Source organism: Apus apus, chromosome 1 (assembly GCF_020740795.1).
Source record: "Apus apus isolate bApuApu2 chromosome 1, bApuApu2.pri.cur, whole genome shotgun sequence".
NCBI classification, from domain to species: Eukaryota; Metazoa; Chordata; class Aves; order Apodiformes; family Apodidae; genus Apus; species Apus apus.
Window position 1 is genome coordinate 15,905,102 of NC_067282.1, and position 18,549 is coordinate 15,923,650.

Genomic DNA, 18,549 nt, shown 5'->3' on the forward strand with positions numbered 1-18,549 from the left:
AGACAAGTACACAATTAGGCAATTCAGAATTCAGACAGACTTTTAAAATTATAATCAACAGTTAAATTTAAGAGCAAAGCTGTTAAGTTCAGCAACTAAGAGCATTATGTTATATAGTGATGTAGAGGATTCTTGAGAATAGAGTAACAGTTAACAATTCTGTGGACACATAAAGTTGTAGTATTTAATAAAAAATAGTTCCAACAAACCCAAATAAACACTTGCAATGTCTGGTTTTACCAAAAGTAGCAAAACTCAGAGCTAAGCTTGCTGGTGACTGCAGTTGCTAGTATCTGCACTGAGAACAATTCAGAATTCTTAGAGTAATTTGTTTCAGTTATGGAATAAAAAAAACCCACAAAACAACCCACTTCTAAAGCTACTCAAGTGAGAACATTTCCACCAGTGAACTCACAACGTGCGTCCCCATAAAAACCTGCTCCATACCAGTTGTTCCATCCACAGTTGCAATATTCACAATTCCAATGATAGTTAAAGGCACATGTGGCAAAAGCCCAGTGGCTTTTCTAGCAGCTCCATTTCTGTTCCCTTCTATCAGTTAAGTATAGCTGATAAATTTTGTCAGTTTTCTCCGTTAGCATCAGTTCAGGGAACTCCTCAACATGAAGTAGTCTGTGTGATGTAGGCGAGTGGGAAAGAATACCCCAGATTGTTGTTGATTTCCCCTCCACATGGGAATGGGAAGGTTATACCAGCCTTCCAAAACCTTCTATGTTCTTGAAGTTCTTGGAGTATCCGACCTCACTTGATTCTTTAAACAATGAAAAAACTGAATGATCACCACATATGTGTATCCACTTCAGTGGCTTGGAAGCAGCTCAACACTCAGGATTTTAAAAGTCAAGTTTATTTCAGGCTTTTTTTATCAAACTGGAAGCAACTCCTTGTCTGGCTTTTATCTCCATCACCATCACATGGATATCAATGGCTATGCACAGTTTTTACACCAGTAGGTTTTTAAAACATCTGAAAAATTTTACACATTGTGGGAAAATTCCCATGCCCAGATACAGAGTTTTAATAGCAGAGTTTCAGAGGCCTATCTTCTAGTGTAAAGTTATAAAGGAAACTTGACATTACACCTTAGGTTTCAGCTTAGGCTTTTTTTTCTCTTTTACTATTTATCTTGAAAAAATCACCTCAGCCAACCCAAACTGCCCTAGTGCTATACTGAAAGACAAGTTGCCATTAGGAAGCTTGCACAGAAGTTCATGCCAGTATGGGAATGTGACCCGCAGCTCTGTTAACATACCTGAAAGCATCAAAACTCACAGGCAGAAGGAACCCGTTGCAAATCACCTGCATGAAGAGAATGTCCAAGAATACATGGTCAACAGTTAATTTTTTTGTAATGGAAGAGAATGAGATGCAGGCTCTCTAAGGTTTTAAGGCTGCAGCGTGATAGTGATTCTGGAGTTGAACTCTGGGAATGACCATAGCAAAACTCTGGGAGCTGTTTATGTACTGAAAGAAAGAACAGAAGTCTGCTGTTAACCAGTCTATTTGCTGTACTGTTGGCTCCTTTAGGCTATATCTGTCTCATTATATCAGTAGTACTAGGGAATGTCACTGGGCACTGGAACTTCCTTGCCTGTTAAGTTTCAGCAATTATCACCACTATATTTTTGACCCATAATTACTCTCCAAAACTATTTTGGAGCCCAGCTGGGCACTAGCACAGCAGAGAGACCATTCCTTAATAGCAGCTTGAATGTAGCCATCCTGATTTAGAGGTTAAATAACTTTCACAAAAGCAATACAGACTGTTCTGTGCCAGCTGGCCTCAAGACCAAGAGCTACTCTAAGGATGTTTAATGTACTTTACAGGTGTAGCTTTAAAGGAAATTGTTCTTCCTGTTAACTTAAAAGTTTGCTGCTTAAGATTTCCATAGGGAAGCCAGGAAGAGCATGTTCCCTGTAATTTCCTTGAGTTCTTGCCAGATGATTTACAGAACATCAGGTTCCCTGGCCTATTCCACAAAGAGAAAGCAGAAAAATCAGTCAGCCAAAGACTTTCCTGCAAATCTGTGCTATAAGAGGGTATTAATCTTCTCTGGTAGATCCCCAAATCATAAACACAAGTACTCTGAGTAGTTGGCTGTGCTTCAAGCAGGGCTCTTTGTATGCAGCCAGGATTGGGACAGAATTTGCAATTGAATTAGCAAGTTAACGAGACAATCTATTTGGGAAACATTTTAAATCTTATAATTCCCAACCACATTAAAGGATTAACAGACAGTTTTGTGCCAGCCAGTGAGGCTGATCCTTTTCTATGCCACACGGAAGGCTCCCCTCCTTTCCTGCTCTTTACAGCATCTCTCAATGCCACTCATCCTATCCGTGTTACTGAGAGTGGACAGGTGTGCCAATTTCATCCTGTGTTGCCTTGAGACCCATGTGTCATGCTGATAGCTGGACACCTTCAGATACTGCATAGAACAGTTCAGTTGTCACCTAAACTCTCTAGCTGATTTTCCATCACGTCCCAGGGAAAACAGTGTATAGAGTGCTGTGGTGTGCAGTTTTGTTTTGACTGTATAGAAGGTTGGGGGGTGAGGACATGTTTATTTTCCTGTTTTGTTTTTAGCAATTAATTAAAAACAACCAGGAAATCTTGGTCATTTTTCCCTGATCTGTCTAAATGACTGCTGCAGTAGTCCATGTGAAGCTTAATAGCCCTTGATATCAACCTCACAGAAGAAATGCTAACTGGGAACGAGATACCATTAAGCACATGTAACAGGTGTTTCCAAATGCACTAACAGCTGCAATTAAACATTCAGTCTCCTGACACAGCATGCTGTTCTTTCATCACTTAACAGAAAAGGTCACAACTCATTTCTGTTTAAAATCTGAGAAGCCATGAGCTTCTAATGTTGAAATCACTTCCTGAAATACTCAGGTTTTCCACCTTCATAAACCTTGTACAAAAGATAGATTTTATTCACAAGGTTATAATAATATGTTCTGGAAAAGTAGAAGTCTTTTGCCATCTTGCCCTATTGTATAATATCAAAAAGATGCAGAATCCATCTGTACTTGGTAGTGGTGCAGCCTTAATTGAAATGATGTTACAGATGCAGTTGCTTCAAGTGTAAAGTATCGTTAGCCTTTGTCAAAACAGATTTCACTGGCAACAAAATAATGAACTGCTTACACCATTGTTGCAGTGCTAATTGTTTAAATCCATAATTATACGGTGTACATTTACTGGGCAAAGCACAGATGCTAATTATATAGCTTTCAGCAGCAAAGAGTTTATATAGGTCTTAATGTGGCACACAGTAGTTTTACAAAAATAATGAATAATGTTTTCAAATTGGGGAGGCTGCACTTTTTCCAATTATTTGGCATCTAATTGTGACCTGGCTGTGTACTGTCCCTTTACATTCATTGGCATGAAGCAGGTTTATCGACACTGTGTATAATCTGACATTAGGTCACTATCACAATGAAATGGGTTAGGTTCCTATTTCTCCTCTATGACTCCTTGAAGTAGTGTAGACACCGAGTTCTGGTGTAATCCTAGTTCTGCATGTACTCAGTGAGCATTTAAATTTGGTAAGATAAATCTTATCCAGTGTTTCATCTACAATATGCAGTGTGCTAATTAGGTCTTTAGAATCTCCATAATTCGCAGTAAAATGGTGCTGTCGCTTTTCCACCTCACACCATAAAAAAACAAGCCTCAAGTATATTTGCTTTATTCCCTGTAGAAATCTGCAGACACACACAAAAAATAAAGTGTTTAATTTGAAGACCTGTGACGAGATCTATCATTTACACTGCGTTACAAATAAAGAGAAGACTAGCAGTAATAGATCACAGTTTCCCTGAGTCTTTCAGTTAGTTTATTTCAAGGAGTCCCTGTTAGACATTCACAGTAGCTGAAATTTAGGAATATAAAAGACATTGACAATAAGGAGGGAACCTCTCCTTCTAGAAAAAGGAGTTTATGAGTGAGATGAAATACAAAAATAGGCATCAACGCTAGTAGGCGCCAAACCATCCTACAATCCTTAGACTTCTGAAACCAAATTTACTTTACAATTTTCACCATATTTAAAGATATATCTCACACGTTATTTTTCATCATATAGTTACTATCTTCATAAAATATCTATTTCAGTCAGACTTATGTGATTACTAGACTTCAAGAAGCCGAATTTCTAAAAATGCTTTGCATTACAAAATTTACATTAAAATTCAGAGAATTAGCAATATTATCATAGTGTTTACCCAAGATATTAGCACCAGAGAATTTCTGGTATGCTTGCAAAATCATTATTTTAATTGTGTTGCTTAAATTAGAATATCTTTACATAGAATTATGAAGAGAAGGGTTTGCATCACAACTATTTCAGAATGACAGATATAATCTGCTTATTAATACATAACCATTTAATACAAATAAGCATTTTTGGGCCAATGCACTGGAATGAGTCAGTTCTTTTGAATTATTCAAAATTGTACAGTTACCAAAATAGGTTTAAATTTTAACTACATGCAACTAGTTTGAAATAAAATTCCATAAAATATGTATAGCTCTGTATAACTTAGTGTAGAAAATAACAAAACCGTATTATTTTAAATGCATTTATCTGTTTCAAGATTGTGAGGTGACAAAAAAGCCTACATTTCAATTTCTTTTTTTGTTATCACACCAGCTATTTATGTAACACTTGGCTTAAACTATTTAAGCACATTTTTAATTTTTAGAATGTTTTTACCTCATTTAAAATTTATGGCATTTAAATATATCCTTGTATATTTTGTAGAATATAACTGTTCTTAAGAACATCCTAAAATGCAAACATGCTTAAAATGCTTTGCTAAACTATAGGCTATGTGCTACATCTGAAGATGATACCCCATGAGATAAATCTGGGGCATCTAAGTATTTAGGAAATAAAACCACAACAGTTTTCTTATGGACATTTTTGAATAGTTCTCGACTGTGCCTGTGAAGACAACTGGGCCTGGGGTGGGGTAAATACCAGCAGATTATCTCAAATACTGAGGCCTGAAGCTGGAGAATGCCAGTGCAGAAGGCAGATTGTGAGTCTACCTTATTAGCAGCCAACACCAAGTGTTCTCAAAATACACTGAGTTACCCTCCTTGGCCCATCGAAGTCCACCCTGGTGACAGAGCTTGGCTCTGCTCTGTCAATCTAGCTAGATACAGCACCACAATGAAGAGCAGGAGAAAGGTTTTAGTAGCTTCTGCATCTGTTTCCCTCCCACCAGGGAATCTTCTGTCTCTGTTCCTCTTACAATTCCCATCTGAAGTACTGCTGTAATGACAACTTGGGCATACAAGGCAAGGAGCAAACCTTAATGAAATGTTGAGTCCCTAATGACCAAAACGCCCCATTAGCACAGCTGCAGTACCTTCTAGTTCATGCAGATATTGTTAGCAGCCGTAATCACCATTGTCATCAAAAGCCATTCATTCAAGCCTGGCATCTTCATTCTAGAAACATATTAGAGACACGTATTAAAAATTAGTCCTGTCTCCAGTGGGAATGGATTCAGCAGGTTTTATCCTTTTGTTGCATGATTTTGCATAGCTGTTTTCTGTAAACTTGCCTTTTTGCATTGTTTAAAGTCTGATTCATTCCTCCTATCGGGCTCTTACTCTCAAGACAACTGCGTGCAGTTTTGTGGCATCAAGGCAATAGTCAATCAGCTTTGCTGCTTCATGCTATGTAGAACTTCCTAGAGTCTAGGAGCTGGCTTCCCTCAAGAATGATTGTGTCTTATGAAAACATAACAGAACATTACGGTTTCTGTGATCTTATTAAAAATGTCTATACATTCAGTGACAACAGGGTCATTCTCATTTTTCATTCTTCCTTGAATTCCTTTACTTTAAAGATCTGCCTATACTGCTGCCCACCTCTGTGAGCTTTAAGAGATTTCTTCTTAGCAGGAAAATTTAGTATTTTTATAATTCTTTAAAATAAAAATTTGTAATATCTAGGTTTTACTAAAAGCATAATAAAAAGCATTGAGTAAATGTAGACTGTGATTAAAAATTAAACAAACAACAAAACAAAAACAAGCCACAAAAACACAAACAGCCCAAAAGGACGGTATAAAGAACATTTAAGCCACAGTGTCCTGATGTTAATGACATGCCTTTGGAATTAGCTGCTTAGCTGAGTGTATAAGCCAAATCCAGTTAATCTATACATCTATATTTCTTTTTTCTTTATAGAAAGCAGAGATTGCTGTTGCGCCTCTGACCATCACTTTGGTACGAGAAGAGGTCATTGATTTTTCTAAGCCTTTTATGAGTTTGGGGATATCCATTATGATCAAAAAGCCCCAGAAATCTAAACCAGGAGTGTTTTCCTTCTTGGACCCTTTGGCGTATGAGATCTGGATGTGCATAGTCTTTGCCTACATTGGTGTCAGTGTGGTCCTGTTCCTAGTTAGCAGGTTTAGCCCCTATGAGTGGCACACAGAAGAACCAGAGGATGGGAAAGAAGGACCCAGTGACCAGCCTCCCAATGAATTTGGCATATTCAACAGCCTCTGGTTTTCCCTGGGTGCCTTTATGCAACAAGGATGTGATATTTCCCCAAGGTTTGTGTCAAATCTTTTTACATTTGCATTTTATCTTCAACACCAAAGCATAAAATCTTCCTTCCTTCATTTTACTGGCAGTGTTTTGAAGTTCATTCTTTCGGAAGCCTTTTCATTTTTTTTTCTTTTTAATAGCTATGATAAGGGCAACAGAGAATCTGCTTTGAATTTCAGTCATTACTATTATTTTACATATGTCAATGTGCATAAACCACAAACAGCTCTCAGAAACAGCAAGTACACACAGGGGCAATCTCGCTGAGTTGAATTCAGAGGAGCTGTGTTGTTGCTAAATTAGTTCCATTGTATTACAATTATGAAATGCAGACTGTTGTGATGAGTATTTGCCCTGCATGAATGAGTGTCCCAATTTCTGTTCCCTAACAAGTTTTACACCACTGCTTCCAGAAAATCACTACCTATGAAAGAGAGAATATTTGACTGTTTCTGAGGAGCCTCACTGTGTGGCTGAGCTATGCCCTACAGAGTGGGTCCCACAGATAGTAGTATGTGTGATCCCAGTCCTGAATTTCTCCACCTTTAAAGATGTTTTGGAACGTCAGTGTGCAGTAACTACAGCTTCTTAATTAAACATTATGACCCAATGATTCAGACATGAATACTGCTTCTTAGCCATTATCAGTGAGATTTTGAGAATGATCAGCATTGGCCTGACTCTCCTATTATTGAAGGTAGCAGTAAAACTGCTGCTGATTTAAGACTGGATGTACGTTACTCCTCAATAGCCTTCTCATCACATTACAGGCATTAAAATGGAAAATGTATTTTTTTATTTTACATAAATATCTGATACCACAAAATGCTTGCTTCTTAAATGTTGAAAGTTCAAATGATTGCAGTAGCTTGTAGACTGTTTGATAAGTATGGATGACAGGAACATTTTAATCCTAGAGCAAACATAATCCATGTGCAAAGCCTTCTGTGTCTTCTTTTTTTTAGAGGCAACAGAAAAAGCTACTGGTTTGCAGCTACCATGCTTTACTTCTGTCTCCAAAAAGAGATTACCTATCCAGTATTTTTGACAAAATTTTTGCTGTTAGGCATTTCCTGAAATAATAAAGCTGGGATTACTGTTCAAGAGAATTCAAACTTCTGTATATGCATAATACGTATTAATACAGTGGACTCTCTACTGTAGGCATTAAGATTCAAGAGAAAAAGTATTTATTAGTATTTAAAATGCAAATTATCTCACTCCCGTTGACTGTTACTTAATGATACATTTTCAGCAATAATGGTGCCTTCTCTCTTTCTCTGTCTTCCTGGATTAAGAGACAGGAAAATGTGCATTATCTTATTCATGTTTAGATCCCTCTCAGGTCGTATTGTTGGAGGTGTCTGGTGGTTCTTCACGCTCATCATTATTTCATCCTACACTGCTAACCTCGCTGCTTTCTTGACTGTTGAGCGAATGGTCTCACCCATAGAAAGCGCAGAAGACCTTGCCAAACAAACCGAAATTGCTTATGGGACACTGGACTCAGGGTCAACCAAAGAGTTCTTCAGAGTAAGTTGGCATGTCCATTAGACCATCTCTTCTTACTGACTGGTCTTTTAAGACGCTGGGAAGGGTGCAATAGTGTTAATTTGCAATTACATATAATATAGTTTGTAACTCTTTCAACACCTTAGCTACGTTTTTACCCCCACAACACCCTTTTGTTGGAGTTTTCAGTAATTTTAATTTGTGGAAAGCTTATTGATATTGTCACATTGGGAAAAGGGGTGCCCTGAGGGATACTGAAGCCAGTGATAATTAAACCAGGATTGCATTATTGATTCATCTGAAGCTACAGTGCTGAAATGATGTGCAGCATTGAAAGCCTATGATGATAGCATGGAGTCTTGCAGGTTTTCTTCTTACTTATGGATTTGGCTGTGTGCACTTTGGTTTAGGGTCTTGGGTGGTGGGCAGGAAATGCATTGGCTAATTTGTTGGCTTTCAGATGAATAATAAAGAGAAAATGTATCTTGGAGGGATGTAGTTGGAGCATTAGGAAATAGCCTAAATAGTCATTCATATGTCTGTGCTGTCTGTATTGATTGCTTCATTTTAATTTACTTTCCTGTGTTAGTGTGATTTGTATGTAATCCTCATTGTCTGCCAGCTGGAAAACAGGGAGCCTGGACATCAGAACCAGTACATAATAAACAATCCCCTTCTGCCTTATTTCACATCTCTAGCAGATGAAAGTTAAGCTTCGCTGACTGAATGTGTGTGAGTTTAGCGTTTGAACATGACTCTGCATAAATGATGTGAGCCAGTTAATGCTTCCTTGGAAATTACAGTTTAGGAGCATTATTTATCAGAAAGGTGAAATTTAAGGCATTATTAAAAAAAAGGAAGATGGAGTGGTGTTTTTTTTTACTCTTGTCTAATTGAAAGGGGACTGTTCTGTGTTAGGTACTCATGCACCTTGACTGTTTCCAGTTTGGCCAAACTGGACTCAGGGAATCACTAACTGTTAGGGATGGAATTTGTGAACTACAGACAATGTCAATTCAAGGGCAGCTGCTGCATGACTACAAAAGGTCTGTAGTGAAATAACCTTTTTATTGCGTGATATATCCACACATAAGAACTTGCAAATATTTTATCTTAGCTGTAAAAAGGTGATGCCTTATGAGATATAAATGGTACTTAACCAACTTTTGCATAACAAAGCTGCCCAAGGAGTTTAGTCCAAGCTAGTGTTCTGGATTTCTTCAGTAGACACTGGAGAAAGAAAAAACACCTCTGTGCATCCTGTATGGGACAAGTGTGTAAAGTTTGAAGTAGATCGCCCTTTAAAGTATCTTCCTCATTGCATCAACTCTAGAGGGATCTCACTGAGATGGCTAGGATGCTTGGTACCTCATTTTTTAGTGGATACAGTTCAGTGACAGGTTTCTAACTACACCTGTCTTCTTATATAGCCAGGGTGTTGGTATACACTTAAATATGACCCTACAGATGGGCTCTGGGAGCTTTATATATTACCCAAAGTGGCAGAAACACAGCTTGTGATCCCTAGAAGCCCTGATTTCACCCTACAAAAGCCCCTGATTTCTACCTACAAAAATGATGGCATTAAGATACAAGAGGCTTGTCTGAGAATTTCAATATTTTTCTGCTGAGATGCCAGATTTCCTGTTGTCTTTACTGTGGGACAGTACTCGTTATTTCCATTTGTATATATTTAACCCATAGATTCTTCTTTAGCTTAATTTGTGGAAAGTTGGGTATTTAATTCTGGGAATTCCAGTTTCAGACCATCAGAAGCTGAGGTGGTAACCACAATATATGTGTATGAATAGTGCTTTCTACTTGAACGGATCTGTGATGGTAGTTTAAAACATTATGCTGAGGACCAGGCAGGTTTATTTAACTTAGGATTTATTAACTTGTTGCATTGTCAAGAGTATCCAGTACTTGCAATGTCTTTAGGTGATGATGCAAAAATTAGCTCCCAAGGAATAGTAAAAAATGAAGGAATGGAGTTGTTTTCTTAAGAGTTTCAAAGTGCTTCTACAAGCGGTCATTTTGAAATAATGAGGCCAGGTCTTTTGACATAAAAAAAGTCTTGGTTACAAAAATTTCAATATTCTTTTAAATTGACTTGTAAGCACAGATACTTTTTTTGTTTGAATCAATATTTCATGCAAAATCTTTCCTTAAAGAGAAGATTCTTTCTCCCTTTATAATGACAGCCATTCTTTCTCTTTAACCTTACAGGTTTAAGAGAAAATAGAAACAAAATCAGTGTTCTCTCTGATATTTTTCTCCTTTATTTCAAAATACAGAGGAAAAAATTAAAAGTACCTACAAATGCTAAATATAGATGCATATGCAAAAGATGAAGCTTTATCAAGATTTATACTGTTGATCACTTTTTAAAAATGGTGTAACTGAGGCCTTGTTATCAATTTCTAAACTCTGCAGCACTATAGTGATTTGTAGTGCTGTTTCTAAAAAGTTTTCTTAATAAAACAGGGAAAAAGATAAAATATCATTGAAAAATAATATTTACACAAACACTGTATAATACATAAATTACAAGCTGAGAGAGCTGGGGCTGTTCATCCTGGAGAGGATAAGGCTCCAAGGGGGCCTTGTAGCAACCTTGCAGTACCTGAAGGGGTCCTACAGGAAAGCTGGGGAGGGGCTTTTTACAAGGGCTTGTAGCAATAGGATAAGGGGCAGTGGCCTTAAACCACAGCAAGGTAGATTCATATTGAATATTGGGAAGAAGTTCTTTACTATGAGAGTGGTGAAGCACTGGAACAGATTACCCCAAGAGGTGGTGGAGGCCCCATCCCTGGAAACATTCAAGGTCATGCTTGATGGGGCTCTGAGCAACCTCATCCGGTTTTAAAAGTCCCTGTGCACTGCAGGGGGGCTGGACTAGAAGACCTTTAAAGGTCCCTTCCAGCCCCACACATTCTGATTCTAACAGTAGAAGACTGACTTGTTTCCCAAGTCTAACATTTTGCATGATTGGAAGCAAACATCATCAGTTTTGGGATTAGCGTCATGTTTAATTTTTCTGTCAGTGATTACTGTCTGGCTGAAGATGTGCCCATGGGTCATTTTTCATCATTTGATAATTTCTAATCAAAATGTCAGAAACTCTGAACACCTATTCAGTCTGCTTTGGTTCAAGATTGAAAGCAGAAAAGAAAGCCAGCATAAAGAAGAACAAGACTTTGATACCATTAGCTATTTACTTGTTTCCTGTTTTGGACACAGTGAGAGTTGCATTTTCTGAGCAGCTTGTTCAAGACGGAAAGGTTTTAGCAGTCCTGCTCAGAAAAGCCCTGAATGAAAAGCGTTCTAGCCTGGCTAAGTGCAGGGCATAGATGCAGTGTTTCCTCTTATAATATTGAGTATCTGTTGGTTCACTCTTCGGTTTTCGTTCTGGATTGATATGTAGAAATTTAATGTTAACAAATGGAAGCTTGGGAGAAAAAAAAATCTTCTTACAGAGATGCCTTGTTAGACTTGCGATATTTTTTTTGTCTCTTGATGGGCAAAGGAAACAAATCCTAAACAAAAATGATTTAAATGCAATCTTTTTCAGTTTATACAGGGCATTGTTTCCTCTTACTAATAGAGCTATTTTTTGTGTCACAAGTTTTTGATTTTGAAGAAATGTGACCTCTTATGTGTTTACTTTATAAGTAATCTGATGATATGGATGTTAAGATATAAAAAATTATTGGAAGTAAAGACAGACAAAGGCAAGTAAATATTCTTGGGAAAAAAATGGAAGAGAGGAGTAATGAATGAAGTTATTGCTGTTGTGGATTTTTATGTCTTCCTCTGAATTTAAATCCATAACTCTACATCAGTGTAAAGCAAAAAGAATACATGGTTGGTTTAGCTTATACTCTGCTCTTAGCCACTATTATGTAAATTAAAAGTGAAAAAATGAAAAGCTGTGACAACAGTGGAAGGAGAGGGTGAAAAGGCATGATGTGATTATGGACATGCACAGCTGTTGTTAATTTAAATTTTACTACATTTGACAGAAAGATAAAGTGATGCACACAGACAAGCTAAAAAACTAGGGAGAATCTAGTATGTTCTGTTATGTGGTATTTTTAGTGAACATTTATGGCTAAATGCCACTTACTTTCAAGTTAGACCAATCATTCAGTAATTGGTAAAAAGAAGTGCTTCAAGGAAAATATTCTTACCTATACAAAGGCTCAGTTGCAAGCATTTTAAAGCCATTGTCAGTTTAAATAATGCCTAGATTATAGGATTTGATCTTTGTTTAAATATTCTAAGGTCCTTTGTTTTGGAGCTTTGCAATAATCATTATTTTCCTGGAGTGCTTAGCACAGTGTAGAAACGGGCTCATAGACCAGATTTTGCTTAGCTGAAAATTCCTGTTGACTTAAATAAGAGCTGACTTGAGCAGTGGGTTAAAAAGTCCTTTTTGCAGCATGCAAAAACAAGAACCATCTGTTATTAAATAAATACTCTTGTGTAGCATTCAGCTGACAAACTGCTGTTTTGCATGTCTGCATTCCTGTGGCTGGAGGAAGCAAAGGAGTTCCTGAATTAATCTAATGACCATGGGAAGCTTCTCAGCCTGACAGCATTTCCTTCTTCCCTCCTTCTAATGAAAAAATTTATTTGTTTTTACTTTTTATTAAGTTTTATTTTTGCTTGCATCTTTACTTGTAGTCACACCACGTATTCCCAGACAGGAAATTTTCCAACTAATGCACTCTAAGCCATGGGTTCTTGCACATTCTTTGAACAAGCACATTTCTTACTCAGTTACTTTCAGGATCAGAGTCTTTAAAGTAAATCCACTGCTACTGCTTGTCTAAAAACATAACAAATACTTTTAAAGACAAACGCTAAGTGCTTTTTTTTTTTCCTTTAATAACAAAATTGGTCCAATTTTCTGTTTGTATTCTTTATTGTGAATCATGTCATGAAATGTTGTGCAACCTTTCTAAAAGTAAATTTAATGAATTCTGAACTCTGAATGTTGGTTGAAAGCAGAAGACTTAAGCATTGTGGTTTTGATGGTGTAAGAAGTGGGTGTTAGAGCTGAGAAATGCTTCAAGTTTCATATCAGTATTTATGAGGAGATTATTTTATTATTTCCCTTTCCCATATAGTTTTATTGTGGGTATCTGTTTCATATATAATTCTCTAAAACATGTTACAGCTCTTTGACTGTGTGAACTGCCTTTATCTAAGAGTAAATTCAGGTCTTTCCTTTGCAGTTATTTTATTGTGACTGCTGAAGGCTAACTGGGCCTAAAAATACTTTAGAGTATTGGTACTGTTATTTCTTTTTTCTTTTAAAACAATCATGGAATTCAAATAAAATCCTTATCTAAGGATGATTTTCCAACCCTAGCTTTTTGAAAAGATAAGTACAATTGATTTTGATTTGAACAGTGCCATTCTGAAATGCGGCAATATTCTTTCGTTCTAACTTCTTTTTAATTTTCTCCAGAGATCAAAAATAGCAGTCTATGAAAAGATGTGGACCTACATGAAATCAGCTGAGCCATCAGTGTTCACTAGGACTACTGCAGAGGGAGTGGCTCGTGTCCGCAAATCCAAGGGCAAGTTTGCCTTCCTGCTGGAGTCCACCATGAATGAATACATTGAGCAACGCAAGCCGTGTGACACCATGAAAGTGGGAGGAAATCTGGATTCGAAAGGCTATGGCATAGCCACACCGAAGGGTTCTCCATTAAGGTGGGTGGAATAGTATAACAATATAAAATGTGTTGTTATAGTATTCCACCTTCCCTGATGTCCCTGATATAGCTCTTTTTGTTTTGTGTGTGAACATGGTATGTTATTTTTCTTTTCTTCCATTTCATTTTTTTTTGATCAACAAAGGTAACCATTTCTAATTGCAATATGGATTTAACAGCTATAGTTGGCATATCTTTCAAGGCCATATAAAAACCAAACTGGTTGAACACTAGCTCCTTGAAGTCAGCCTCAATATCAGCTATTCTATTTCATCAGCTTTTTTCACCATAATTCAACTGTTTTTAGCAGTATTATGGCTACATTATCTGCATCAGTATCTGCATCAATATGCCTACATTTTAAGTTTTGTTTATTGATCTTGGCTGCTAGTTTCTGAATAAGAAGCTGCTTGTAACATCTTTTTTCAGATGTCATCACTTTGAGACAATTAGTCTTCCATTAAAGCAATTTCATTAAAGTACATTTTATTACGGCACCTTCTTATTTAGAAAAAAAAGAAAAAAGAAAGACAAGTTTGTGTTTCTAGCATTATGCATTTCAGTACTGCCTTCAAACTCACCAGTATTTTCTTTATCATGGTCTGGGATGCATCCAGTCAGTTGGGAGGTTTTGATTCACAGGCAGAATATCATTTGCTTTTCATTCAACTTGTCAGGGAAACAGAAATGAAGAAACTAGTTCTGTGTAAAATTGGCAGTATTTACCGTTGTGTTTTCTTTAATGTTCAAGGCAAACAAAACTTATATTTTTCCTCTGGTAGACTTGCCAATTTTCTTGAAAGCAGAAGAGCAGCTAGCAGGTTGACGGAGTGTGGTCTGTGAAGTCTTAGAGCAATAGGACACATGCAATTCGGGGAGCGGCTGGCACCCCGCTTCTCACAGTTCACCCATGTTCTCACAGTAGGGTATTACAGCAGGCACTGATGAAATAGATTCATAAAAGAGATTAAATGAGTTGCAAGTGCAGATGGAGCCATAGCTCTGTGAAGGAAGTAACTAAGGAGATACCTGTCAACATCCATGACTGCAGAGGAGACAGCATTACCACTATACAGATAACTGGACTCACTCTTACCTCACCAATTTAACCTGCACATAATACCACAAACCTCAATAGCCTTAACTTCACTACATGGATAGAAATAGGAATATCATCAGAATCATTTTCATCTGCAGCAAAAGAAGATTTGTATGTGCAGAGGAAGATCAGGCCAATTATGAACTGCTGGTCCTTAATATTCAATACCTCTCAGATTTAAAACCTACCACCTTCACTGCTGAATAAAGTAGTAAGAGAACATAAGGACATGAGAGAGGGAAAATGACAACAATAAAAATATTAATTTCAAAGAAAAGCATGTCCAGAACTCACGGGGTTGTTAAAGGTAGAAGGCAGCAGATAATAGGAGAGGCTGATCTATTATCTAGGTATATTTTCAAAGCACTTATTTTTTAGTTAATGTTTCTAATATATTTCAGTCTCATTCTCTGTGTTTCAGGCAACCTAGAAGTGGTAGGAAGCACTGCAGTATACTGGAGATGCTTTCCAATAGTAAGGAAATGCCCATTTCTGACAGAGTTGTGCTTTTCTGTGCCAAAGTGAGGGCAGACTTTTTATGAATCACTTTAGCTGCTGTCATATATACCCTAGCAGTGAGCTGTTTGCTCTAAGAATGCTTAATGGTGCTCTTGGTCCCTCTCAGGTCTTTTTTCTGCAGAGTATCCAAGCCCAATAAAAGACACTTGTTATAATGAACACTAGTAGCCAGTGGAAGTTCGTTTGTGTCAAATTTGGGCTTATTTCAGTTTTGTTCAGTTGACTAGGTGAAAATATCTGGGAGTAACAGGTACAAGACATAAAGCAGTTAGAAGGAAGAGTACCTAGTAAGACAGTTTAATAAAAAAAGAGAGGAAGCACAGTCGTGATTGTAAGGGTCTAGTGTGAAATCCTGGTTCCATACCAGCTAAAGACCAAGCTCCCATATGTTTTAGTGAGGCCACAGTTCTATCTGAAGGTCAGCAGCTATCATAGTGATGTGACCAAAAGCATTTAGTTTTTCACATCCTACCTTCAAACACGTTTCAAAAAGGGGAAGAGGGGAAATCGTACCTAACCTGAAAATTGGACCAAATCTTCTTTCAAGCTGTCTCGACTGGCTGTCGATTTCCATTCCTTTCCCAAACCTTTCTTTCACATGTGCTAAGCTGCTTGTTCTCCTGCTGCACTCCATTCCCTCTCCAGCCCCAGTGAAAAACCTCAGGCAACACATCAGTCATCCTTATCTATTAAAAACATTAAGCAACTCACTTAATGTTCAAAACAAAGATAAAGAACAAGCAGTACCTCACATTCGTACCACCTGTTCCATGTATGTCTCCAGACAGTAGTACTTACTGAGGAGGGGAAAAGCTTCCTACCCCTGTGCCTTTGAACAGAAAAGACTCAGCTGTAAATTTTAACTGCATGCTTCAATATTTTCTGAATTATTTGAAATTCTAGAATATGCTGGCTTTGCTACTTTGGCTGCATCCCACATGGTAGTGTTTCTGTTACTGATCAGATGGCTTACGTAACTGCTGCCTGCTCAGATAATTGCAAATATTGAATATGCAGTTTGAAATCCATGAAGGTCACGCTAGCTAAGCTTATTACATAAATTAGTCAAAAGACACAATGAGAGTTGTAAATTCTATATTTTATTTAATAATCATCATTTCCTATTTGAGTTATGTGTAGACCACAAATTACTTGATGTAGTTCACAAATAATTGCAAGTTGCATATAAATGTTAAACATTCCCACTCTATTCTTGGACTGTTCAGGACTAGAGAAAAATAACTTTTTTTTCAAATTAATTATTAATATAAAATTATTCACTAAACTCATTGAACACCTGTTGCAACAGACATATATTAGTCTTAGTCCTCCTCCTACTCACAATTATACACCAGGAGTTTTTTCACTGAAAATGTAGTAGTAGCTGCATAAAGATTGAAGTGACTGTATGGAAAACCAGACCATACATTTTCACACATCTAACACTGACAGAAAGCAGGGTTAACTAAACCAGACTTCATCCTCTAGCACAGGACTAGTGATGGTTCCCTGCCATCACATCACCAGACTCATGTTCATTACAGAGCATGTAACCATCATGCAGCATGTAACCTCATGCAGATGAAATCCACGTCAGAGCGATCCAGGGACTGGTCTCTCTGTTGCTCATGACCTTACACATGAGCAGGGTAGTGGATTTTAATTTGAAAGTCTTCCTTACTGGGTTCCATGCTACACTCCTGCAGTGTTCAACCAGTACCTATTGGCTAATTGTAATGATTTCCTCTCAGTGCTGGTACAATATTAGGATTCGTGCATATCACTGGATGGAGGAGAATGAGAAATGCCTGATGTGTGTTCTTTTATGCCCACTGGGCAATATCATGTTACACATCATGTGTGTCTCCTTCCTTCTTTCCTTTCCAGTGATATTAATTTCTGCATAACATTGTAAAAAACTAACATATTTGAGAAGAAATGTGGAACTGAGGGCAAAGGCTCTCATCACAACAAAGATTGAGTTTCTTTCATGGCACTACCCCGTTCTACTTACTGTTTCCTCCTCCTACCACGGTAGGTATCATTCCAAAACTACTGTGTAGTATTTGGTGTGAATTAATGAGGCTTTTTCTTCAAAGGCGGTGTTTTCAAAGGTGGTTAAGAGAGTGCTGCTTGTAAATGTGTTGTCATTAGAAGATTTTCTCATGGCCAGACTTCTGGCCATTGTAGATCACCCCTGGCTCATCTGCCTTGCCACTTGCAGTAACCTGTGTTTCTAGAGGGTAGCTCCTGGAGATCTCGTACTTTGCAAACCCTGTGCTTTGTATACCTCTGCTTTTCTGTTTTAGATATGTAGGCATCATAAACAAGTTTGAATAGTGATGAACATGAAAGAGTTCTCCACTCTGAATAAGGTTATGAGAAAGGAAGTAGGGGCAATATTGTCTTAAGGGCACACTAGGAGTTTTTTCTACTATTTGTACCTTGAAGCTGTTTGATGCAAAGGTGACTGACAGGTTGCACTAAAAAATGAGGAGTTGTCAGCATTGTTTCTGTGACTGCTTTAGCTAAGGACCTTTGGCTTTCTTGTCCTGCAGGTGACAGTATGCAACACTGACAAGTGAAACCTGCTCAGGTCATGAGTGTCTGGTGAGGCACTTGGGAGTCCAGCCATATGAGAGTGGCAGGATTAGATTTAGCCAAATAATAAAAAAACTGTTGTGAATAGGTGTGTTGATGTGTTTTAGAGATTGGTGATGTTTGTTCACCAGCCTGATGAAATCCAGAGCTATATTAAGTTCTTTCTATTGCAGTTATGGTTAACATTTATAGATAGGAATCTGGAATTCTGTATCTCATTATTCTTTTTATGTAGTAAAGAAGTGACTCCAGTTGGACCTTAGCAGGAATTCTTTATGTTTTGGAGAGGAAGGCGAAAGGGTCCAAAAAGGTGATACCTGCTGACTCTTTATCAGTGTGACAGCTGGTGACATAAAATTACTCTTTACACCAACTAAGGTGCCCATTCCTTACCCATTCTTTACTGTGTTTGTATTAACATGAGGTGGGAAATGTGGGAAGTGCATCAGTGAAGCAAGTGGTGCAGATGGAATTTTATGATC

General features: G+C 37.6%; 1 protein-coding gene across 5 annotated transcripts in view; it reads left to right on the forward strand.

Annotated features, from left to right (window-relative positions):
* Nucleotides 1-18,549, forward strand: part of GRIA4 (glutamate ionotropic receptor AMPA type subunit 4) — a 225,346-nt gene that overhangs the window by 169,820 nt on the left and 36,977 nt on the right. For all 5 annotated transcript variants that reach the window (XM_051608846.1, XM_051608836.1, XM_051608866.1 and 2 more), the window contains exons 11-13: nt 6,242-6,612; nt 7,942-8,140; nt 13,599-13,846. In XM_051608846.1, the coding sequence (XP_051464806.1) occupies nt 6,242-6,612; nt 7,942-8,140; nt 13,599-13,846 (818 nt within the window). The remainder of the gene's footprint in view (nt 1-6,241; nt 6,613-7,941; nt 8,141-13,598; nt 13,847-18,549) is intronic.